Consider the following 25,709-nt stretch of genomic DNA (forward strand, 5'->3'; position numbering starts at 1 on the left):
CACATTTATAATCACCCAGTTATGTTGTGACGTTTGGTAGCACACAAAGTGTTCCTGCGGTATTCGGGAGTTGCATAATCTCATAGTCATAGGAACATGTATAAGTCATGAAGAAAGCAATAGCAATATACTAAACGATCAAATGCTAAGCTAACGAAATGGGTCAAGTCAATCACATCATTCTCTAATGATGTGATCTCGTTAATCAAATGACAACTCATGTCTATGGCTAGGAAACTTAACCATCTTTGATTCAACGAGCTAGTCAAGTAGAGGCATACTAGTGACACTCTGTTTGTCTATGTATTCACACATGTACTAAGTTTCCGGTTAATACAATTCTAGCATGAATAATAAACATTTATCATGATATAAGGAAATATAAATAACAACTTTATTATTGCCTGTAGGGCATATTTTCTTCATAGAAAACCGAGGGCTAGTAAACCACAAACCTCCACACATTTCCTGAACGTTGTATGTACGCAAGATCTCTATCATTAGCCCCCCACTGCTCATGTGCCCTTAAGATTTCATTAGAATCTCTTTTCACATTACCATGGGCGAATCATATTGAGCACCAAGGTATTGTAGAACGCTTTCGGTTTTGTCACGGAGTTCAGACCGTGGTTCACCATATGTGCCAGGGAATCTCCATGTTCTATCATCTCATATCCATCTACCTTCAGATGGTATTGCTGGTAAGTCCGCACCTCCACAACAATTCCTTTTTTTTGCGGGGAACAATTCCATTTCTCCAACAAAGAACAAGGTCGTCACCTTTTCGTCCATAATTTATTCGTGCTACATCTCAGTCTTTCCATTATTAGCCCCCTCTTCTTTGTTTCGCAGAGGAACACCAAGCTGAAATTGAGGGACATGATCAAGTCGCTCGACTCACCAATTATCAGGGCCAACCCTAAGCCCTGACAATCCAGACCAAGATCTTCATGGCTTCGGTTGGGCATGTACGTACCACACATGCAGGCTTCTCCGGGATTGGAAATTTTAGCACCCTAATTAGTCGCCACAACCCTCTACCTTTGTTGCCCCTTCCTCCTAGCCCCCCAATCCAGCCGACCCCTACCCTTCCGTAGGGATCACTCATTTCCATGATACCCTAGAGACCAGATTGACCCACAACGCCGCCCAAGAAACCCTAGAATCGCCCCCAGACCACCTTCAAGAAGCGAACTATCCTTCATTCGTTTTAACCACGTAAGTTTATGCAGTTCGAGTTTCATATTGGCAAAGATATTTTGTTGAAAAACATAGTCCTTATTTTTTCTGCTTATAATCCATCGCCCCCAAAATTGCCTATCTATCGAGATCCATCAGCGAGCGCACACACTACTACGAGTATGAGTCAACACTATGCGATCAGACGCCAACCACCGAGTACTATTCCGTGATTTCTGTCGAGTGAAGACCATATCATGGCATGATAATTGATGAAGCACGCCATGGACAAAAAAGAAACATAATCATACGTGGTGGAGGATAGAGGAGCTCCGGCGGGCCTGAAATGAAGCCGGTCTTCTTGGACCAAAGCGTGCGTTTTCTAGGGCAAATCTTCCCACCCCCCGCCCCACCACCTTGTCCCAACCCCCTCCCATGGGGCCTCATGTGTGTCCAGCTCAAACCCAGATTAAAATACTCCCTGAAAAGAAGAAGCTCACAGATTAAACTAAACCATTATCGCAGGACACGAGCGAGAAGGAGAGAAGAGTGCCGCTGCCCGACCCGGCCTCCACACAGCGGCGGTGGCGACGGAGATCTTTCAAATCTCCCCGGAAATCCGCCGCATTGCTCGAGACCCGCGGCTCTGCCGCCCCGCCTGCCGGACTCCGGTAGGTTCCAGCCCTAAAGGCGCCGCCTTTTTTGAAACTTGTCGATCTGCTCGTGCATACCCATTGTAGGGCCAACCTCTGACGCCTTCCGGTTTTCTTTTCTCGTCCGTGGGTGCCCGCTTCCTAGGCGCAGATTTGGGGCGCGTTCGATCCGGATTGGCGCTCCTCCTCCTCCTGCTGCTGCTGCTTCTCCTTTGCCTCGGTGAGTGGTTTATTTGACGAAATCTTGGGCCATTATTAGTTGGGGGACTGGGGAGGAAATGCTGGTACTGTTCTAGCACGTTCTTGATTTGTTCTGAGATTTGCGCGTAGGTTAATGAAATGTGGCCTTCGTTTACCTGGCCCTGGATCATGCTAGGGTAGCGCCTGCTCCTGATTCGGTCCCTTGTCCAGTAATTTCATAAAATTTCCTTGACTCAGCCACCTTCCCCCTGTTGATCTCAGCTGGACCCTCGCCGGAGCGTCGCTGATCTGCCTGCCAGCCGTGGCCTGCTCCAGAGAATGCCGGCAGTCGACTTCCCTTGAGAGGGAAACCCGGACGGTGAGACATTTCCTTACTGTCTTTGTCTGAACCTGTCTGTCTTGGCTATCACCTGAAACTTGCCTGAGCCTGCTTACGCTGAGCAGTGAGCACCATTTTTGTTATTTGAGGGAATGACTGGTGTCTAACCTTTGGGTTACATGCTTACTTGATTTAGTTTTTTGCGGGCAAGTGGGTGATTCAAGCGTGTGCTCTCTGATACTGATGTTACTGACACCCTTTTCTTTTGTCGATTAGCGCCTTTCCTATTCAGTTATCTTCCTCACACGTGTTGCGTTTACATAATTGCTTGGAAGGGACAATTCAAAAAATGCATGTTTTACATTGGCGCATGCACATTTCATTTCATCTTATTATAAGGAATAAATTATCTCAATGCTCCATTCAGACAGATTAATGGATGTAAAACTTCAGAGAAGAGAATGGACAAAAAATTACTAAAGTGTAGAACAGAATATATAGACATTATATTCTTCTTTTTTGTTGATTTTAATGTGGAATAACTATGAACATTGTAGTAAAGGAAGTTAGAAAATGGCAATCAATGCTTCAATATCTGGTTTACTCTCCAGACTCCAGCTAATAGACGGGAAAATAATTTGAATGAGGCTTAATTTGTTCAATTGTCCTGCTGTGTCTCCTGAAAAGTAAAAACACCCATTACTTGGTTGGGCTAGTTTATGTACTTATTATATATCATTCTTTCTCTAAGCACAGCTTCCTGAGATCTCATTTTTGCAAATTCTTGCATCTAGTAATTGTATCTGAACTGTTGAGTTTTGGATCCATTGAACCCATTCTTTTTTATCATTTGTCCAAGGTTCTGTTTTTAAAGGTTCCTTCAGTCGAGAAACAGATAAATTATCTGCTGGTTTTCTTTAAGAAATGCAGTTTACAACTTAAGAGGCAATAAAAGTACTGAGGGAATTGTTGGTGCGTGGCTGGCTGACTCATTCTGATATGCGATCTTGGTGATGTTGGGTCTTTAGAACCTATTTGAATCGAGCAAACCAGAAGGATTAATTGGTAACCTTCTATCTATCATGTTATTTGACATGCTGGCTAGTTGGTACCTCACATTACGAAGAAAATTCGGTTCTACCTGTAAATTTCTCAGTTTGATTGTAGTGTTGGTTTGCTCTGTATCACCTTTTCTGTGCTATAGATTCTCGAATAAGAATTCACAGAAACAGGAAACCTGCCTTTTCTATCTGTATTAATATTTTATACACCATATTAACATCACTAGCTGTATATATCTCTAGATTAGTAGATTTAATGGCATACCATGTCAAAGTTTCCCTTTTCTGGAAATAGGAATTGCCATTCACATATTAACATTCAATCATCTGCCTAGTTTTATCTGTACGTTACTCCACAAGTTTCAATATTTTACTCCTTGACATTGAATTGCAATTTACCTCTCTTTGCCTATTCATGGGTCTGTTTGTGCATATTATCTGCCAGGTATAAATCTAGTGTTAATGCTATTAATTGTTTATTTTTTTCTTTGATCATGCTATTCAGATATCCAGACTTTGATACTATGGTTCTTGATTACTGCAGGTTGGTGCTTCTTTTTAGTCTGCCACTACGTCTCTGGTTCTTCAATTATGACAGCCATGGCTGAAGGGTGTGTTGGTCCTAGTGAGCTTCACTTGAAGAAAGAACTTACTGCCTTGCGAAAGGCACGGTTCCTGCGTGATCCTGAAACATGCTCATCCTGGAGGGGGCCATTGAGTTCTAGATCATGCATGACAAGTTCTAGCATTATAAATCACAATGAGTTTGTCGGTAATTTGACACAAAAGTACACTGAGCCATCCGTCGGGCCTCTGAAAAGTGAAAAGAAAAGGAAAAATGTTTATCTTTACAATTGGAGGCATCACTCTAACAAATCCAGTGAAAGTGGGATAAATTTTGATCAGGATGACAGGAGCCTGGAAAGCCCATGCATTTCTAATGTTATGGACTCTAGGAGTGACACATGTCTGGAGGTTCCTGTTAGCATATACAGTGTCCAAGACTCAAACTCAGGCACTCCTGTTAAAAGAACTATTAGGAGGGTGAGGAGGAGTTCATTCTCAAAGAAGGGAGCAATGCGAAACTCAACAGTTTCAAAGCTGCTAGATCTCCATGTTAACTCTGGTGAGCAGTCTGAGGATACTGAGACTTATAACTCAGAGAATCATGAGCTGCTTCAGAAGGGCGGCTACTTTTCTCGATCAACATCACCTTTGTTTGCTGCTTCTGGATGTCTCAGCTCATCAAATCCCTCTAAGCTGTTGAAAATGGCAAGAAGAGAAGGATCTTCCTTTTCTTGCACTCCGGTCTCCACTAGCTCTTATTACAGGTACAGAGGCAGGAATCCCAGCACTGTCGGTTCATGGGATGCAACAACTGCTGCTTCACTTGATGACGATGGGCTGAACCAACAAGCACCGCTGAGGAGTCAAAGGTGTGGTATTCCATATTGGTCAAAGGGGAGTAAACAAAGAAGCTGTTCTCCTTCACTATCTGATACACTTAGACGAAAAGGAAGCAGCCTGTTGTGTGGAAGTCAGACAATGCACAGAAGGAAGAGATCATCTGGCTCCAACAAATGTGGATATCTTAAAAAATCTTCCCAAGGCGAGCCACTCTTGGGTGATAGTTGCCATTTTTCTTACTCGTCATTTGATTCAGCAAGCGAGGGAGTTTCAACCATATTTGGAGAACTAGATTTAGAAGCTTTGAGCCGGCTGGATGGCAGAAGGTGGTCAAGCTGTAAAAGCCAGGATGGGATTGCTGTGCCTTTGAGTGGAGCTGATCATGCAGTTTCAGACCAGAGAAGCTTGAGCCAGAAGTACCGTCCAAGATCATATCATGAAATCGTTGGTCAAAACTTTGTGGTACAATCACTTAGTAATGCCATCGTAAGGGAGAGAATAGCCCCAGCATACCTGTTTCATGGGCCTCGTGGAACAGGAAAGACTTCTGCTGCGAGAATCTTTTCAGCAGCTTTAAGTTGCACTGCTGATGGAGAGAATAAGCCCTGTGGGGTTTGTATGGAGTGTAATGACTTTTTCTCCGGAAATGGAATTAATCTAATTGAAGTTGATGCTAGCAATAGAAAAGGTATAAACAGAATTAGGCACTTGATTGAAAATATACCAGCATCAGCAACTTCTTCACGATACAAGGTGTTTGTTGTTGATGAATGCCATATGGTATCTTCTAAAGTCTGGTCAGCATTCATGAAATTTCTTGATGAACCATTACCTCACGTTGTATTTATATTCATAACCATAGACCCTGAAAACCTTCCTCGTGCTGTCATATCACGTTGTCAGAAATACATGTTTTCAAAGATCAAAGATATTGACATAGTCTGCCGGTTGAGGAAAATTGCTGTGAAGGAAACTCTTGATATCGAATTGGCAGCTTTAGATTTGATAGCACTAAATTCAGATGGATCGCTAAGAGATGCAGAGACAATGTTAGATCAGCTGAGTTTGCTAGGGAAGAAGATTACACCTTCACTTGTAAATGATCTGGTGAGTTATTTTTAGGTCATCCGCTATTTATTTTTTTGAGTGTCACTCGTTCTTTGTTATTAGTACTGTTTTGTTGTGGTTTTCTTTGAGACTTATACATGTCTAAAACTCTAAATGGAGACTTTTGTGTATGCATAAGTTATTGTGTTTAAGTTCCACTGACAGATCATGAATGCACTTGGATAATTACCATACAACATGTCATCACATATATGTCCTGCAGAACTGTCTTGTTTGACTATGTTTTCTTTGCTCAAGGTTATACTCTTCCCTACAGTTTCATGAGTGTTAGGTTTATGTTTTGTCTGGCATAAACAGTTTTTTGGAACCATGCGAGCGAACTGCATGTGATCATATATTAGAAGAAGAAAAGAAAAGGTCCAAATATAATATAAGAATGACCGATCGACCATCAAAAAACACAATATCCGCTAGGACCTAAAAAAGAACAACCACTCCTGAAACACTTTTTTCGAACTATGCAAGCTAACTGCATGTGATCATATACTAGAATAACAAAAGAAAAGGTCCAAATATAATATAACAATGACCGATCGACCATCAAAAAACACAATATCCACTAGGACCTAAAAAAGAGCGACCACTCCTGAACAAAATTAAACAGTCCTAGGCTCCTAGCAGAAGCAGGCCTGAGCCAGTAGCTAGCGTTGGCTTTAATCTAACTGATGACATAGAGAATAGGAGAGAAAATGCTTTCAAAGACACGATTGTTTCTCTCCCACCAAATAGCCCAGACGACCAAGATGCAAAGTCTATTGTGCTTCTTTCTTTTGTTTCCCTGAAGAGTTCTTCTAGCAGCGATCTATGAAGATGTAATGTTTGGTATGGCACAAACACCGGCAAATCTTTCAATCAGACTGTTAATGAACTTATCTTTTCCAAATAGCACACTATTTTTCTACTGGACCATGTATGATGCTTTTCATGGAGCTCACTTTATCAAACAATACTCCAACTCTTGCTTGTCCAAACAAAATTGCAAAGAAATTAGCATATAATAATGATCAAGATTACCTTCAGAGTCTGCACAACTTCTGTGATTTAGCATATAATAATGGCAGATTCTCTGTAGCCGATCGAAATCCAGAATGATAACCTCAGCAACAAAATCACCTAGCAGCTAGCTCATATCAAATTTAACTGAATTTCTTGATCCGTTAAACAAACCCAACATGAATATGATTTCTGTTCTTTGCTTGTTTGCAATTTAAAATATGAACAGTTTCCCTATTCAAATTAGTCACACAAAGGTTGAAATTTACAGGTTGGGGTTGTTTCAGAGGAGAATTTGCTTGATCTTCTAGAGATAGCCATGTCATCAGACACTGCTGAAACAGTCAAAAGGTCAAGAGAACTGATGGATTCTGGGGTTGATCCGATGGCATTAATGTCTCAATTAGCTGGGCTCATAATGGACATCATTGCTGGGACCTATAGATTAGCTGACCCTACGTGCGGTGAAGGAATTGGTGGTCGAAATAGTAAGTATTTCAACTGATGGGTGCAATTCTTTCAAGCCATATTTATTGAATTATTATCATTTATGCTTCATTTGTTATGCTGCAAGAATCATTCAGTGTCATATTGAGTAGATCAAACCACTCTGTTCTCTTATCTTTTATTCTGGGAGTGTGCACTGCTCCTTTTGGAATTTGACGTCCTTTATTTTGGGAAAATGTCAATTTTCGTCCCTCGAATCTGTCCAGTTTGATAGTTGAATGCGTGATTTTTCTGGTTTTAAAGAGAGAAAGAGAGAGCTGGGGAGAGGGGGGATTTGAGTATGGTCTTTATCTATTATTATTTTTAGACTAAAAGGGGGTCTTTTTTCCTTGTTCTGAAAGACATTGCATCATATTGATGATCTTATGCCTTACAGGTGCTAGTTAATAATTTTGTTTACCTTTGGAAGTGCAATGGTCTTCTTTTTGCAGGGTAAAATTTCGCTAGTCCTATTATGGATAATAGTTAATGACATTCTCAAACAAAGTCTACTGATACGGTGATACTTTTGTGTTATACTGCATGCATCAGTAGTCATGCTAAACTGATCTAGTGATGTTTTGAAGTTTTAACATGTATACGGATATATCAAATGAAGTAAGCTAGGGAAGTACTTAATTTCTTGCTTATGAGATGACGAATTTCACTCTAGTTATGAAGGAAAACATATATTGATCTACCTGAATCATATTTGACGGGTATCATGTTCTCTTATTTATAATCTAACATCCATTTTTTTCCTGCGCCTGACTTTCACCAGTAATGATTTTAAAATGTGTAGTCCCTTATCAAATGTTATTTAACATTAAGTATATGACAAGACTAGGTTCGAAAACAATAGACTAATACGTGTCTCACTCAGTGAGCTGTATTTCTTCTGAATAACTTGAGAAACGTAAAATTGATGTGGTTTTCCCATGACGTACTACTACAGAAATAAATTGGTCATGTATTTTTTTTCAGGAAAGTTGAGTATTTCAGCTGTGCGTGCCATTATTATTAATTGCTGCTATCATACAACTACCAATCAAAGTGTTAAATTACCCATGTGCAAAATACCTTGGTGCTGAAAAACATATACAGATTTATATCAACCACTTGCCTACAAGGCTTATGTTAAAAAATAAAGAAATGTATATGATATAGTGCACTACCTCCTATCATTATTTATTTTGTTGCTTATCTAATGTTTTAAGCACATTTTTTCCTTCTGTAGTAACTGATGCCGAGTTAGAAAGATTACAACAAGCATTGAAGATTCTTTCTGATGCTGAAAAGCAGATAAGACTTTCCAGTGAGCGTTCAACATGGTTCACTGCAGCTCTGCTCCAGCTTGGTTCTGGGCATGATTCAGAAATAACCCATTCAAGAAGCAGCAGTAAACAAAGTGCTAAAGCAGCCAGTGAGACAATGTTGGAAGCAGTAAGAGAATCCTCTGCAAGCAGGAGTGTGTCTCATCCTCTATTTACTATTCGCGGTTCAAGGAAAACATTGGACCACAGAACAGCCAGTGGGCACTCCAGTCCTCATGATCTTGCTTCACTATCTTCCCGAATGAGGCCCAGTGACAACTTAAGTTATGGAGAATGTAGATCTGTTGATAGAGTTCTACTGGATTCTGCTCAAGCAAGTAATCCTACTGAGCAAAAGCCTATAATTAATGGAAGCTCAGACCTTGTCCAAATTTGGCGAAAATGCATAGATAATTGTCACTCAAAGACGTTGCAGCAGCTACTCTCTGATCATGGGAAACTAACATCCATCAAAGAATTTGAAGGTGTGTTTTCTTTCTTGTGTTTGCATCATTATGCATTTTTGGTCCTGCATCATCCATGCTCTTTTTAGGGTTGTTCCAAATCAGGCCTACTGTAGTGGTCCTGTAACTTATCAGATTCAGCACATTTTTAATACTAAATTTGGACTAAACCTGTAATTTGAGCATTTCAAAGGATTTAGAAATTTAGGTTCAATAATGAACTTCCATGAAAGTTGATGGACGAAAAAGGGAGATTTCTTTTTCTTTATTCTTCGTATTCGTAGTGTTTGACTAACGTAAAATAAAGCTGTTCACATACCCTATTTGATGAACTTCCATTGCAGGCTATTTAGTTGCTTTCATATCATTTGAGGACAGCAAAATAATGTCTCGTGCCCAAAGATTTGTGAGTAGCATCAGAAATTCGATGGAGACAGCACTGAGATGCAACGTGGAAGTCAGAGTTGGTTTAATGTCTGAATTTCTTGCTGGACGACTCAAGCTTGAGGTGGACCTGGAAGAAAGAGCTGAGCCTGATGTCTTGAGTTGCTCAACAAACAGTGACCGACTAAAGGGAATTCTGAACGCCCCAAGAAGCTTAGGTTATTCTGAAGAGATCGAAAAAAAACTGGAGAAATACGGCAATACTTCAGCTGCTGGTGGAGGGGTGCAGTCAGACGTCACTGAAGGAAATGCAGGAATGCATAGGGCTAGAGGGCAAGGAGTCCCCGCTGAACGGTCAAAAGCAGTAACTGTTGAGGAGCAAAGGTTAGAGAGTGCATGGCTCCAAGCTGTTGAAAAGCACACACCCGGGGCGAGACCTGAGAAATATCAAGTTGTGCCACAAACTGGTGGTGGTCAGTACCACAAGAAGTCCTCACTGGCCACTGTTGTGCCCTCAAGGAATATTGACAAGGATTTGAGTAATGGATTGAAAGCTTTAAAGATCAGTGAGAGTCATGGTTCCCAGAAGGGTCAGAATGTAGGAATGGAGAATGGGTTTGTGATTTCACCAAGCCTCTTGCACAGTAATAATGAATTGGCAAATTGCGACAACGAGAGTGTGTAAGTAATAAACTACCTTATTTATGTGTTCTCTACATGAATCTAGCATTTGTCTCGTCTTTAGAACAAGTAAGATTATTACTAGAAAGAAGAAACAACTGCAATCAACCTTTATACAAGACAATACAACTTTATAAAGTTTAGTTTGCAAATGAAGTTCTTTTTTCTTTTGTTGGTCACAACAGCTGATGCAACTTAAGAAATTGACACTGAAGGCTGTAAAAGATATTCGAGCTCGACTCTTATAGGCTCATCTCGAGACCTAAACGAGTCGAACACAAGCCTAGCTGCAGGCTTGCATGCTTGCCAAGCTCGAACTTAAATACTACTCTGTCCCATAATGTAAGACGTTTTTAGCTTGCTACATTATGGGACGGAGGGAGTAGTTCAGTAAGGCTCGGTAGATGGTGTACTCTGCAGTGCACCGTCACTTTCCTTCAAAATATCATAGGATCTTTGCCTGCTCAGCAGTTCTAGCCCACCTGTTCTCCCTACCTAATAAACATGTGGAAGCACATATGAAGTTTTCATGCGCCGTGGAAGCACAAGCATAGCCCATTTTATTGCTCATGCGCTGTAGCATTCAGCCTCACAAGCATCTACTAAATGTAATTTGCTTGATGAGCCTAGCCCGAGCTCACTTCTAAGCTCAAAGTGTAAATTGACCTCGGGCTGACCTTGGGATGTATTCACTCGAGCTTGGCTCGTTTACTGCCCTACACTGAAGCGTTCTATTCTACCCCCAGTTTGGACAAAGTACTGTTTTGTTAAATTTATTTTGGTAGTATTCTCCTGCATCATCCACAACTTAGCTTATATGTTACATCTAGTAGATGCTCCTTTTTGAATTATGATGCATATTGTTAGCATTTTGTGTCATTGACCCACATGTAATTTGCAGGGTCTCCGAGTCTGGAGCACCAGGTTGTCATGGCCTCTTCCCCTGCTGGAAAACTGAAAAATCAAAAAGAAGGAAGGTGCATTGATCGTAATCCCTATGTAGATATTTCTTTTGGTCATCTCACCTCACAACTTCATCCGGTTTGGCGATTTCTCTTTGCGTTTCAGGCAAAACGGCAGACTCGTTTGAAGCCATCTTAATCTGGCAAGTTATAAAATGCCCACTGTTGTTCGAGCTGCGGAAAGCAGTTGCGAATATCAAGAGAATGCAAGGAACCAGTTGTCATATTAGGTCACGGCTGTGACCTCGCCTGATGCTCTCTGCTGATGCAAGATGGCGGCATTTTCGTCACGACGGCTTGGTAGCGCTCAAAGTAGCAGAAGCATCGATGGGAACTCAAATTTCAGAAAAGCAAAGGATAGTCGATTGTTTACACCTTCGTTGTGTCAATGCAACCCTTCTTTGTATTGTTTAGTAAACATTTTGATGTGCCCAGTGTTGCTCGCAAACATAGGATAGTTGATTGAACAAGCTCATTCTAGGTTTCTAGTGCATTGTTTCTTGATAATAGTTGCTTTTGTTTCAATGTATTTGACAGCATTTCAGTACACACCCCTTTGGTTATTGTCGCAACTTTCTGTTAATAAGAAGAAAGAACCAAGAGAATACAAAGTGCTTTGTTCTAACAAATTTGTGAGGATGTACAAGGCATTATATGTATGTACACTTGAAAGCTAGCTACTGATTCATAGCAAAAAGAGAAGAGAAAGAGTAGTCGCCGGCTACGGGTAAGGGTCTGTCCAGGAGGCGTCGTCCGCCGCGGCCTCCTTCCATCTCCTGTTGAATATCTGCATCTCGGCGAACGATCGCCGCCTCACCGCGACCCGGAACGCGGCGGCCTTGCCCTCGGTGCCGCCGAGGGTGGGGACTCCCCTGTGGAGGACGTACTCGCTGTCGACGACGCCGACCTTGAGCGTCCTGTCGCCCTGCGCGCAGTGGCCGAGCTTGTAGTCGAGGCCCCACGCGTGCACCAGGTCGTTCTGCACCATGCCCCAGCTGCACCGCCACGCCGCGCGGGAGAACACCGGGACCATGATCTCCACCCACCCCGCGCACGGCGGCCCCGTGCTGCTGTCGTCGCACCCTCCACCTCCCCAGCCGGCCGCCGGCTTGTAGAACCGCCTGTGCACGTCGCCCCCTCCTTCGGCTCCGGGCCTCAGCAGCGCGCGCGTCGTGATGCCGTGGTGGATCTCCGACCGGCGGTCCAGCGCCGGCTGCGATATTTCGAGCCCTTCCCTCTTGACGATGTCGAGGTACCTGAGCGGGTCGAAGGCGTCCACCTCGACGTCCTCGTCCCAGAGGAAGACGTAGTCGTACGCCGCGACGACGTCGGGGTGCAAGAACCTCTTGGCGAACCACCACTTGGTCTGGCCCAGCGCCGAGACGTGCACCGCGCGGCGCGACCACTCGAGGTCGCCCCACTGCTCCTCGCCGGCCCCGTCGTAATGGAACAGCATCACGGTGAACCGGTCGGCGGGGAACTTGGAGACGAGCTTGTCGACGGCCGCCTTGTTCTTGATGCCGACCGGGATCGCGAGGAGGCTCTTGGACGGCCTGCTGCCGCCCTGCTGCTCAGGGTCGCCGACCATGGACACCATCTCGAGGTCGGACGTGGCTTGCACGATGCCCCTCGGCAGAGCCGAGCCGCCCGACGACGGCTTCTCGGGTTCTCGTGCTTCCGTTCGGTGGACGGCTACGCGCAACAGTTTGCGTGGCATGGCAACGGAATCCTCGGATACTTCGCTCGCGCGTGACACCGACGAGTTACAATCCTTGTGATGAAGCTTGAAGCCTGCGCCGGCGACGAATAGCAGCACGAGGAGGAACACGAGCGCCACCGGCAGCGAGAAGCGCTTCTGCGACGCCATGGACCTTGGAAATTGGAACCGATCCACGCGAGGTGAGGCAAGCGATCTATAAGACTCTGACGGGTTCGAGCTTGTGTATCGCTGGTCACCACTATATATATGCTGGAGTTGCACGAACATCAGACCGAGATTGATCTGCAGTCGGCGCTGGAAACATGACGCAATCTGTTCAGGAATCGGACAGGCGATGTAAATCTCGGACGTCCGTCGGCAATCCAAACCGTGTGTCTGTCGCTACTACTATAAGCTTCGTGCATGCGATCTGATTATTATTTTTTGGAATCTAAGCACACTTGCCTTATTAATCAAGTAATGTTCATGGAAATACAATGAAGATCTGGTGGGTTTAGAAGCCACACATGGAAAACGAAATTAAATAAAAAGAAAAACAACTAAAAATGAAAATAAAAAACAAAAACAAAAACAGAAAAAGGACTTCTAAATAAAAAGGAGAAAGTAAAAGAAAAGGAGACTGCTGAAAACTGAAGAAATGAAGAAGTTGGAGTGCATACATTTGTTCTTGAATTTAATTTAATTTTAAGAAATTCATGTTAAGCTTTCCACGTGAGGCAGGCTGATACCGGGCCTCACGGCGTCCGAGCAGGCCATGCGAAAGCTATTTGTCCTTGGTCTTTTGTTCTAGTATTTGTTAGTCTTCTCGAGACCTCCTATCCTAGGAGTCCTCCTGGTCCCCGCCAGGGCTATATATCACCTGCTAACTTCCTCTCGCCCAAAGGTTGTTCTCGTCGAGAGAGCCGGCCCGATATGGATTATTGCTGGAGCGCGGTTTTTCTCTCATTCTTAGGTCTGTTTTCTATGTTGGTTTCATTGGTTTTTCTTGCGGTTGTTTCAGCTTTCTATGTTTCTTTATTGGGTTTTCTTTGGTTTTCTCAGTTTTTTCTTTTTCTTTTGGGTTTCTGTGTTGGTTTTCAATGTTTTTTTTGTTTTTCTTGTGTGTTTCTTTACCGGTTTCTTTTTATTTTATTTCTGTTTTTTCCTTGCGGCCGTGACTCTCGCGAAAACACAATCGTGCCTTTCGCGGAAGCAAAACCATCACTCTTGCGAAAGAAAAAAAAAATAGAAAATACGTTTTGTTTTTTCCTTTCCGAGAGGCACGGCCGTAACTCTCGCGAAAGCACAACGGTGCCTCTCGCGGAAGTAAAACCGTGACTCTCGAGAAAGAAAAAAAAACAGAAAACGTGTTTTTTTTTGTTTCCGAAAGGCACGGCCGTGACTCTCGCTAAAGCACAACCGTGCCTCTCGCGGAAGAAAAACCGTGACTTTTCGTAAAAGAAAAAAAAAGAAAACGCGTTTTTTCATGTAAAAGTTTTTTTTTTGATTTTTTTTCGGTCAGAAAGCTAAGGAAGACCGGGGGAAAACCAAAACGTCAAAAAAAACTGAAAAAAAAACCGTTTAAAAAGCCGAAAACACGTGCGAAAAAATAAATCTGAAGGGAGCGTCCAGAGCGCGACACGTAGAGAATGGTTAAGAGCGCGCCAAGTGGCGCTGATCGTTGTGAGGCTCCCGAAGGAGCGCTCGTTAACTAGTTGCTCTCGTATGACGCTCGTGTGCGTCCGATCGTCGCTGTTTCGCTGAAGCGAAGCGAGCGACGGAGGCAACACGGGCCGGCCCATTTAGAGCCAGCACCCGGTTTTTTGAACCTTCTAGGGGGTTCCCTGAACCGTTTTTTTTTTCTTTTGCCGGTTTTTTCCTGTTTTCTTTTTTCGTTTTTCTTTCTTTTTTGTGTTCCTGTTTTTATTTCTCTTCCTTTTCCTTTTTTTTCATTTTATGATTTTTCGTTTTTATTTGTATACTTTGTTCAAGAAAATGCTTTGACATCCCAAATTTTGTTCATCGTTTCAAAAAGTGTTCACAGTTTTAAAACTTTATTCACTATTTCAAATTTGGTTCGCTATTTAAAATTATCACAAAATGTTCAATGGGTATATCATTTTTAAAACTGTGAACACAAAATTGTTCAGCATATATACACAAAATTGTGCAATGTGTAGTTAAAAATGGTTCAGATTATTTTTACAAAAATGTTCAATGTACAAAATTTGTTCATCGTATATCACAAAAATGTTCAATAGGTTTTAAAAATTTGTTAAGTGTATATCACAAAAATGTCCACTGTGTAGGTAAAAATTGTTCATCGTAGGGCAGCAGTATTATATGAGTTCTAAAAAGAAGGGCGAAAAAAAGTCATGTAAGATAGTGGTAAAAAGCCTTCAATAGAAGGGAATAGCAACCTGACTAGAAATTCATAGCTGACTAGCGTACGAACGGGTTGGTCAGGCTATGAATGAAGGCTACTACTCTTCAGGAAGAAGGTACTAATAGCTCGCTCAGAGGTTCAGTCAAGCTCCTCACTCTTGGTCTGGAGAGGCATATTAGATATAGTAGTGGTGTTTTGAAAGCTTCTTATTTTTTCTAGAAGTTCGAGATCGTGCCCGACCGTTTTGGAGTCTGTTCAGGAGGTCCTTCAGCGCCCGGGGATTGATGTCGGACTGGAGTCGACTCAACATGAAATCAAGCATGGTGCGATAGTCTTCTTCACGGAGCTCCTCTCCGTTCTTCAGAGTAATATCACGAATGTCTCCAGAATCTGGGCATGACAAGCGCGAGCCTTTTGTAGAGAACTTTCCTCTCAAAGAGAGAGAGGTCGTCCCTCCCAATCAAAAGAAGGAGGGTTTTGTTCTGCTTCCGCTGCCACTCCAGGCATTGGAGCGGGATTCGGATGCCGCTCTTGACTGACCACAACTTCCGGGTGAGCTAGTCACTAAGTAAGGCGACAACACCAAAAGATGTGCATGTGTCATTAGGCCATTGGATTACTCAACAAAAAGTGAAGTGCCAGATGATGAAGAAGAACACTTGAAACCAGGCACTGAACCCTAAATGCTTCACCTGGCTAACCAGATAGATTACTTCTATCTGCTAGCTTGCCCTAAGAAAGACAACAGTTCCACAGATATCTCCAGTGCTTTTCTATCTAAAAAAGTTCAATGTATATTTGAAAATCGTTCATCTTATATAAAAAAATCAATAAACTTTTGTTCATGTTTTGAATAACTGTTCATGTTTTCCAGAAAGAAAACACTTTTTAACAGTTGTTCGAGTTTCAAAATTTGTTCAGGAAAACATTATACATTCTTTTGAATGAAGATTAAAAATCGGATCTGCCTCCGTACATAGTACTTCAAGTTTACGTTGTACTTACAACCAATCCGAGTCGCTAGGTGCAGTGGCTGAGGACGCAGCCGTACAGCGTAAGGTCGCCGGTTTGAATCCAACCAGGCTTTAATTTTTCGTTTGTAGCGTTTTTTCTTATGTTCACTCGTGGCCTGGTAATGGGCCGGCCCGTTTGCGCGAACCCTGCGCGGAAGCTCTGCTGTTTGACGCTAACGAGCGTCAAACAGGAGCTCCCTTCCAGTTTTTTTGTGATTGTTTTTTTTCATTTTCATGTTTCATTTCTTTTTTCAGTTTCTTTTTTCATTTCTTTGTTTTTGCTTTTTTGTTTCCTTTTCAGGTTCATATTTTCTTGTTTTCGTTTTTCAAAAAATCGCAAATTAAAAAAATGTTTAACATCTTCCAAAATAGTTAGTTTTTACATTTTTTCGAAAATTAAAATTTTAGATGTTTTAATAAATTGTTCGCATTTTTCAAAAAGTTCTGAATTTTGAATTTTGTTTCAAATTTTTTGAAGTTTTATAATTTTGTTCAAGTTTTCTAAATATTATTTGTGATTTCAAAATTTGTTTACGTTTTCAAAAAACTTCAGAGTTGCAAAAAAAATTGATGCTTATAAATATCGTTCGTCCATTTTTTTCTCATTTTTCAAAATTTGTTCGTGTGTTCAAAATATGTTCATAATTCCAAATTTGGTTTGTGATTTAAAAATGTGTTCATGTTTTAAAAAAAGTTCAGGGTTTAAAAAATATTCATGTTTACAAAAATTGTTCATCAATTTTTTGTTCTCATTAAAAAAAATTGTTCCCGTGTTAAAAAATGTTCGTAATTCCAAAATTTGTTCACATTGAAAAAAATTGTTCGCATTTTCCAAAGTATTCAGAATTTAGAAATTTGTTCACATTTTCAAAAAAGGTCAAAGTATTAAAAAATGTCATGTTTCTCGAAAATTGTTTGCAATTTTTAAATTTTATCCACAGTTTCTTGAAAGTTCAGAGTTTCAAATTTTGTTCATGATTTCAAAATTTGTTCTCTGTTTTTAAAATTTCAAAATGTGTTCCAAAATTTTGAGGATTGTTCATGTTTTCAAAATTTTGCTCACAATGTTGAAAAATGTTCACGTGTCAAAACGTATTCAGTTTTTTCAAAAATAAGAAACGTGTTCGAAATTTTAAAAATGTTTCAAAATTCCAAAATTGTTTGCGTGTTAAAAAAATGTTCGTAATTCCAAAATTTGTTCACGTTGAAAAAAATTGTTCGCATTTTCCAAAGTATTCAGAATTTAGAAATTTGTTCACATTTTCAAAAAAGGTCAAAGTATTAAAAAATATCATGTTTCTCGAAAATTGTTTGCAATTTTTAAATTTGTCCACAGTTTCTTGAAAGTTCAGAGTTTCAAATTTTGTTCATGATTTCAAAATTTGTTCTCTGTTTTTAAAATTTCAAAATGTGTTCCAAAATTTTGAGGATTGTTCATGTTTTCAAAATTTTGCTCACAATGTTGAAAAATGTTCACGTGTCAAAACGTATTCAGTTTTTTCAAAAATAAGAAACGTGTTCGAAAATTTAAAAATCTTTCAAATCTATGGCTATTCCTAGTTCTTAAAGCACCGCGTTACCCAATAGTCACAAATGCTTGGTTCGTGCATTGGAGTATCTGACCTGGGCTGGCCCATTTAGGTAGTGCACCGTAAAAATTCAACAATAAAAAAGGGACATTGGTTGAATGCGAACCCGCGACCAGCAGTACGCACGACCGCGCAGCTAGCCAGTGCGCCAAGCTAACTCTAGTGCAAAATTGGCAATGTGACTCTTAGAGAATGAACTGCTCCGCCAAAACTAAAAGAACAGGCCGCAAAACATCCTAAAAACATGCGTGTGGGCAGAGGCGGAGGACGAAAAAAAATAAGGTGTGGCGAACTTTTAAGTAAACATTTCATGTGAATCCTCATAAGAATAACCACATATAAGAGAATAATAAAATCATCAAGCCAGCCGCCAGACATCTTGTTGCGTAACTCGGTCTTAATGATTTTCAAGGAGTTGACTATGAAAAGGTGTTTGCACCTGTTGCTTGACTCGAGACGGCGAGGCTGCTCCTAGATATGGCAGCACAAGAGGATTGAAAAGTTTTTATATGAATGTTAAATATGCTTTCCTCAACAATGATCCCATAAAAGAAGTGTACGAGGAACAACTTCTTGGTTACAAGAAAAAAAGGCAAAGAAGAAAAAATTTGCAAGCTCGGCGAGACACTATATATAAGGGCTAGCGACCAAGAGCTTGGAACAAAGTTATACCAAAGTTTGACCTATCTCGGTCAAGAGATATTCCTTCGAGCACGCTGTTTATACAAGAAAATCCAATAGTTCAACTTGCTAGTTGAAGTGTATGTCAACGAGCTGGTTACAACCGAAAATAGCAAGTTGGTCTATCCCTAGTGGCATAGTCGGTAACGCGTTGAGCACGGTAAGTCAGTTATGTATTATAAAATAAAATATATCCAAAAAGGTGCAAATTGCATGTGTCATCAAAAAGTTCTCTATTCAGTTTTCTGATCGCAAGTTACGAAAAGTTCTGTGGAGAGCAAGCCACCAAGATAATCAATCAGATCGTTGTGCTGTGGAAGACGCAGTTAGACGTGCATGTGCTAGACAGCACATCAATTGATCTACGTGCTTGTGTGCTTTCTAGAATTGCATATACTACCTAATGCTAAATACATTTATTTGAGGGACAAACTTTTTCGAATGAAGGGAGTACATGCGTTGTGCTTGGCAGCACATCAATCAAGTTGTGTGCTTGTGTACTTCCAATCTGGGTTTGCATATACGTGCCTTGAGCTTGGCTAAGGGTCTAACAAACAATATATGCATAGGTATAAAAAGTTTTTGGCACAAAATCAAGGTGTGGCGGCTGCCACACGTTGCCCACTGGAGTCCTTCGCCGGTGCGTGTGGGGGATTGAGCACACGACCTTAACTTACTGAACCACATCTCTAGCCAATCTATTCATTACTTGCTTGTCTAAAAATGCTAGATCAGTTAATATAAACTATATGCGGCAAAAGAAAATGAAGTTCTTCTGAAATTTCAAACGTGGTTTATTTTTCACAAAAGTATATATATTTAGAGAGCCGAACATTTTCAAAATTTGCGAACAAACTTTTAAAGACTCGAACCTTCTTTTGAGAATCTGAAACATTTTTGGAAAAAGAAGGAACAAAATTGAAAGCGAGAACGTTTTTCGAAATTACAAAGAACTTTTGCAAAATGCAAACATTTTTTAAAAAACAGGAACAAAATTGAAACAATGACATTTTCTGAATTAATAATAATTAAAAAACGAATATTTTATGAAATTATTGCAAGCATTTTTAGATTTTTGAACAAATTACAAAAAACGTGGACTTTTTGAATTTGTGAATAAATTTTGAAAACAGGAACATATTTTGTAAAAATGTGAACATTTTTTGTAAAAATGTGAACATTTTTTGTAAAAATGTGAACATTTTTTATAAAAATGAGCAATTATTTCAAAACACGAACATTTTATGAATTTGCGAACAAAATTTGGAATCATGAACATTTTCTGAATTTATGAGATTTTTTTTTAAAACAGAAACATTTTATGAAGTCTCTAAACATATTTTGAATTTTGAACAAAATTTAGAAATGCGAACATTTTTTGTACAAATGTGAACATTTTTTATAAAAATGAACACTTATTTCAAAGCATGAACATTTTATGAATTTTCGAACAAATTTTGGAAACATGAACATTTTCTGAATTTGTGAGCAATTTTTGAAAACAAAATCATTTTCTGAAATTTGTAAACAGTTTCTGAATTTTGAACAAAATTTAGAAATGTGAACATTTTCAGAAATTGTAATCTTTTATGAAGTTATGTATATTTTGGAAATTAAGCGAACAAATTTTAAAGTACTAAAATATTTTTGGAAATTCTGAACAGAATTTGAAAAACAGGAACAAAATATGGAAAAATAAACAAATTTTAAGAAATACAAACATTTTAAATTGCATAAAATTTGTTGAGAAAAGAAATTGACTTGAAAAGGGAAAATGAAAGAAAATAAAAAAGGAAAGAAAAGAAAAAAGACGGAAAATTGAAAAAGACAGAAAAAGGAAAAAGAAGAAATATAAAAATTAAAATGAAAAAGGAGAAATAGAACAACTGGTTCAGGAACCTTCCAGAAGTTTCACAGAACCGGTAAAAACCGGCTGGGAAACCAGGTTCCCAAAACCGGAACCTGAAAACTCTACGTCGCTCGCTAGGTCGGCGTGCCTGTGCGATTCCCCGACAGTTTGACGCAGAGCGCGTCCAATAGGATTTTCCATGCCAACCTATAGAGGCCATAAACATCCACGCCAACCTAGTGGGTATAGAGATTCTGAAAATATATAAGGATATATATTTAAAACAAGTTTAATATTGAAAAAGCTTTGATAAATATTTAAAAAGGTACTTAAAAATATTTATGTGTAAAAAATGTTCACCATGCATTAATAAATGTTTAAAGTGTTTGTAAAATGCTCACTGCATGTTTAAAAAATTGCTATCCTATATTTTAAAAGTTCATCAAATATTGAAAAATGTCCAACATGTATTTTCAAAGTCTTTATGGTATACTTAGAAAGTGTTTATTGTGTATTTTATATAAAATAAAATTAAAACCCGAAGGAGAAAACGCCAAGAGGAAACCTGAAAAAGAAATAAAATAGACAAAAATAGGAATATAAACTGAAATAAAAATAACCAAAACAATAAAATAAGACTTATAAATGGCAATGATAAACATAAAGAAAAAGGAAACCGTGGAATACCGAAAGAAATTAAAAAAACTCAAAGCGCATTCATTTTGTTGTTGAATTTAATTTAAATGTTACCGAAGAAACCCCAGAAAGTTCACGTGTATTTTTTAAAAATATGAAAGATATTAGAAAATATATTTGTGAATGTTTCTTAACACTCGAAAACATGCACACGTCGCAAGAATAATATTGGGCAGGGCCAAGCCAAGTAGGTGCTCTAGAATGCATGCTGTGTCAACTATATGACGGAAATGCCGGTTTTCTCTTTAGAAACCCTCCACATCTCATTTATGGGAAATCCTATTCTACGCCTTATGAATCTCTGCCTTAAGCATTGGTTAGGAGGTGTGCTCTAATACGACGATCATTTCAATGTATTGGTGGGCAATCGCACATGTCGCGAGTGACCGGACGGTTCACTTTGGTGCTACGGGGACACTTGATCGATTTTCTTTCCTTTCTTCGGGTTTCTAGCCGATTTTCTCCCCAAAACACTGGCCACAGGATTGAAGTACATATTTTAGAAACATGTAATTGCAAAATCAAAAATATATTCAGAATTTTAAGAAATGTTCACAAAAAGTAGAAAGTGTTCATAAATTTTATAAAATGTTCTTGAATTTTATGAAATGTTCATAAATTAATAATAAGACTCATGTATTCTTTTTAAATGTACAGGGCCACGACAATATCAAATTTGGAATAAGATTCATGTTTTTTTTTTCCAAAAACATGTACGAATCCTACGTACCTTAGGCACCTCCTTCTCTAGTAATAAAATACTCCCCCCCCCCAGAATTTTAAGGTGGGCCCCAACTCCACTAGTGACCAATTAGAAATTGGCTTCTCTAGTAATAATGTTCATGTTCTAAGTTGTGTCAAGATTTTTTTGTTGTGGTGGAGGGACAGACTGTAGTCACCGAAGAAGAACGGTAAGTGGAGAGGGAGGGTTAGATGGATGGCTTGGATGGCAACTGTTTGGGGGAGGGAGGGGGGCGACGATTAACCCACTTTAGTGTTGTGGGCTGTTGGGAGGCATAAGTAGACGGTTAAAGCGTGGTAGGTCAGAGGCTCACGAGGAAGAAAGGTATCATGGGGAAGATAAATCAATGGCTTCGGGCTCTACTGTCACATGTGAATTCAATGGGTTTATATAATCGGTTGAAACCATTTCTTCAGTTACTCGATGAATAGGTGTTTAAAAAATAGTCATCATCCCAAACACTTCCTTTTAGAACATAGTACAAAGTAGACGTTCATCTATACACATATACACTTATCAATATGAATGCACGTGCGCACATCTTATCCCAATAAGCACTTTTGAAAAACTGAGGTGACATGTTATCTTGAGATTGACGAAATCGTCAAAAACGTCTTCGTGCTCGACGGCAACATCTCCTGCCACTGAACATACATCAGTTAAAAGGCTGAAATAAATCCAAATAAACACAACCATCAATGCCAAATCTGAGACTCGAAGAATCTGACCACTTGAACTACGCTTAGTTCGCACCATCCCAAACTTCGGTGTGCCTGTTGTCCACGAAAAACATTCACGCCGAACAGAACCTTTTCTTACAAAAAAAAAACTTCGCAGCAGCAAGGAATAAACTCCCTGATGACGCGGCGGGTATATTGAGCCCGAGTGCCCAATTGGCCGGCAGGCCGAAGATATTTCGAGAGTATGCCAGAACATCCTCGTCACCCACCTCCGTCTCCAAGTCTTACTGAACACTACGCGAAGCTCCTAGAAATGAACGTTGATCAACCGAACGAACCTTCTCGAGTCCTCGAGCTCACCTCACACCTGCATGGAATTGACCCCGCATGCCACCTTCTATAAATAGCACGCAAACACTTTCTACGTATCATCTCAAGAGAGAAAAAGAATCAAGCACACATAGGCATAGGGCATCCACACATTCGAGAAAGAAACAGCAAGATCTCATCAAACAATTGAAGCTGTAGCAATGGCGGCAGTGTCCAAGAAGGCTCTGGTAACTATGGCTGTTCTGGCGTTGGCCGTTCTGGCCCCGCCTGTCGCCGGGCTGGTGCCGTACGGCGTCAGCAGCGGGCTGTGGGACCTGCTCGACGACCCGTTCCGGGTGCTGGAGCAGACACCGCTCGCGGTGCAGAGGCCGGCGTCCGCAGGCGGCCCGGGAGCGTCCATCCCTTCGGCGGTGGCGCTGGCGAGGTGCGACTGGAAGGAGACACCCGACGCGCACGTCATCTCGCTCGACGTGCCCGGGGTGAGGCGGGATGATGTGAAGGTGGAGGTAGAGGAGAACCGGGTGCTGCGGGTCTCCGGCGAGCGCAAGGCGGACGAGGAGAAGGAGGGCGAGCGGTGGCACCGCGCCGAGCGCGCGGCGGGGAGGTTCTGGCGACGGTTCCGCATGCCCGCCGGCGCCGACGTCGACCGCGTTACCGCGCGCCTCGAGGACGGCGTGCTCACCGTCACAGTGCCCAAGATTGCGGAGCACCAAAGGCGAGAGCCGCGCGTCATCAACATCGCCGGGGAGGACGCCAACAGCGGCGGCAAGGGCGCGGACGCGGAGGTCAGGCCGTCGAAGGCCGAGATGTAAGCTTTCGTGTAGAAGACCACGACGAGAGCGATGCGTCACGTTCGGATGTGTTTTGTCGGTTCATGCTTACCTTTGCGTGTGTGGTACTGGAGTAAGTGTGATGTTGTTGCTCTCAGGTAACCTAATTTACCGATAGAGAGCTGTTGTGTCTTGTTCAGTTGGATCTTTTGCAACCTGATCAGTCACATTTGCGAAACCCTACATTTTTAATTCTTAATAATTGCTGGTTTGCCTTATTCCTCCCCCTTAATTTTATTACTGGTTTCGATATCTAAATTATCATATCCAAGCATCTTACAATACTCTCTCCATCTAAGTTTACAAGGCACGTGTATCTAAGTAGTCAATTTAACTTATATAAAATAAATTATTTAACATAAAAATTATATTATTAGAAAATAGAACATCTAAAGTTTCTAATTATATATATATTTGTAATATATGCCATTTATTAAGTTGGTCAAATTAACAACTTAGATACACGTGCAAGACTTGTAAACTGAGATAGAGCGAGTACCGTTTTCTTTTCGGGCGAAGCATCTTACAATACCCCAACTAAAATAGGCATCTTACAATAGGGAACAATTCATAACTTCTCATAATATCAGCAAAATTCGTTTCTGATAACCAACTAAGATATAGATGCGTACGAACTGTTGTATGATTGTTCAAGGAGTTAAATATGTTTAAAAATTCTGAAAATGTTAGGGCTTCATTGTTCAGCAAATCGGACACACAAAATATACTTGCAGAAATCGGACACACAAAACATTCGTGGACGACAACAGGTAGGGGGGCCAACTAAGATATACACGCATACAAATGTTATATGATTGTAAATATGTTCGAGAATTTTGAAAATGTTAGGGCAACTTTATCATCGCCGGACACACAAAACATTCACAGACGATGATTGGCAGGGGAGCTTCTAACACAAAACATTCACGGACGACGACGGTAGGGGAGCGTCTAACTCGGTGCACCGCTTTATTTCAAATAGGTTTTTGAAAGAAAAAGAATCATGCAAACCGAATGATCTATATCTATATCTATACACTTATAAAAAACAGAGTTGGTGATGATGGTGTGCCTGCCATCCTGCAATATAGGCCGTCCGATTTATATCGGACGGATAGGAAGGAAACTATGGCAATTTTGCAAAAAGATGCCCACACCCCTCTCCACATTTGCAAATAAGGCCTTCTCTTGTTCATCTTTTTCTCCCACAACATAAACTATTCATACATACAAATGTATCTTGATTTTTCGTGCAACGCATGAGCATCTTGCTAGTATTTGTTAAACTTTGACATATTTACAATCAAATGTTGGAATTTAATGAAGTTCAGTTATGCCGAATGAGATTTAAACTAAACCAAAACTAGAATAAGCAAGGTACCCGACTTTGACCTAGTACTCATGGCCTCCAAGGTTGCCGGCACCTCTGTCGCCGCCTCGTCGTAGGCATGGCCTTCGAGGCTGCCGGCACCTCCATCGCCATCTCAATCGTCGTTGTTGTCGTCCTCCTTTCAGCGGTTGAAGGCCTCCTAGGAGTCACAAATTGATTGCAGTGGAGCCGCTCTACCTCACACAGATGACCGGTCACGTTCGACGGCGGTGATGCACGTGTGTGGACTCTGACCCGCGCTCCTTGCCCTTGCCTTTGCCGACGAGGTGCTAGGCCAACTGGATTTGAAAAAAGTTCACTTATTTGAGGAAAAAAGTTCAGAAATCTGAAAGAAGTTTAGAAATTTAAGGAAAAAGTTTCATACAAATTCAAAGAAACTTCACAAATTTGAGCAAAAGGTTCATGACAAAAAATCATGAATTTGAAGAAAGTTATTGAATTTGGAAAAAATCATGTATTTGAAAAAAGAGAAAGGAAATAGGGAAAAAGTAAAGAAAAGAAAAAATGAATACAAAACTGGGTAAAATAGTAGAAAAGGAAAAAAGCGGTCCGAAAGATTCCAGAAGCTTCCTAAAACCGGTCTTGCAAGTTTC

General features: G+C 40.7%; 3 protein-coding genes across 5 annotated transcripts; 2 read left to right on the plus strand and 1 right to left on the minus strand.

Moving 5' to 3' along the window:
* The first annotated feature begins 1,602 nt into the window (after positions 1-1,602).
* Positions 1,603-11,860, plus strand: LOC109738985 (protein STICHEL). Of its 3 annotated transcripts, none has more exons than XM_045227400.1 (10): positions 1,603-1,850; positions 1,978-2,052; positions 2,295-2,391; positions 3,212-3,417; positions 3,958-5,927; positions 7,213-7,429; positions 8,665-9,225; positions 9,549-10,269; positions 11,171-11,246; positions 11,338-11,860. In XM_045227400.1, exons 5-10 carry the CDS (start codon positions 4,005-4,007, stop codon positions 11,368-11,370), a joined length of 3,531 nt encoding a protein of 1,176 aa, XP_045083335.1. In that variant the 5' UTR covers positions 1,603-1,850; positions 1,978-2,052; positions 2,295-2,391; positions 3,212-3,417; positions 3,958-4,004; the 3' UTR covers positions 11,371-11,860. The 3 variants fall into 3 exon arrangements, with proteins under 3 accessions (XP_045083335.1, XP_040242583.1, XP_020153661.1); XM_040386649.2 differs by having other exon boundaries at positions 3,283-3,417; XM_020298072.3 differs by lacking the exon at positions 3,212-3,417.
* Positions 11,861-11,952: 92 nt separating this feature from the next.
* Positions 11,953-13,098, minus strand: LOC109738984 (uncharacterized). Its single transcript, XM_020298071.1, has one exon. The coding sequence runs from the start codon at positions 13,096-13,098 to the stop codon at positions 11,953-11,955; it is 1,146 nt and encodes a 381-aa protein (XP_020153660.1).
* Positions 13,099-22,974: 9,876 nt separating this feature from the next.
* LOC109738983 (21.9 kDa heat shock protein) lies at positions 22,975-23,904 on the plus strand. Its single transcript, XM_020298070.4, has one exon. The coding sequence runs from the start codon at positions 23,097-23,099 to the stop codon at positions 23,706-23,708; it is 612 nt and encodes a 203-aa protein (XP_020153659.1). The 5' UTR covers positions 22,975-23,096; the 3' UTR covers positions 23,709-23,904.
* Positions 23,905-25,709: the final 1,805 nt, after the last annotated feature.

The sequence above is a fragment of the Aegilops tauschii genome, chromosome 4 (assembly GCF_002575655.3).
Source record: "Aegilops tauschii subsp. strangulata cultivar AL8/78 chromosome 4, Aet v6.0, whole genome shotgun sequence".
NCBI lineage: Eukaryota > Viridiplantae > Streptophyta > Magnoliopsida > Poales > Poaceae > Aegilops > Aegilops tauschii.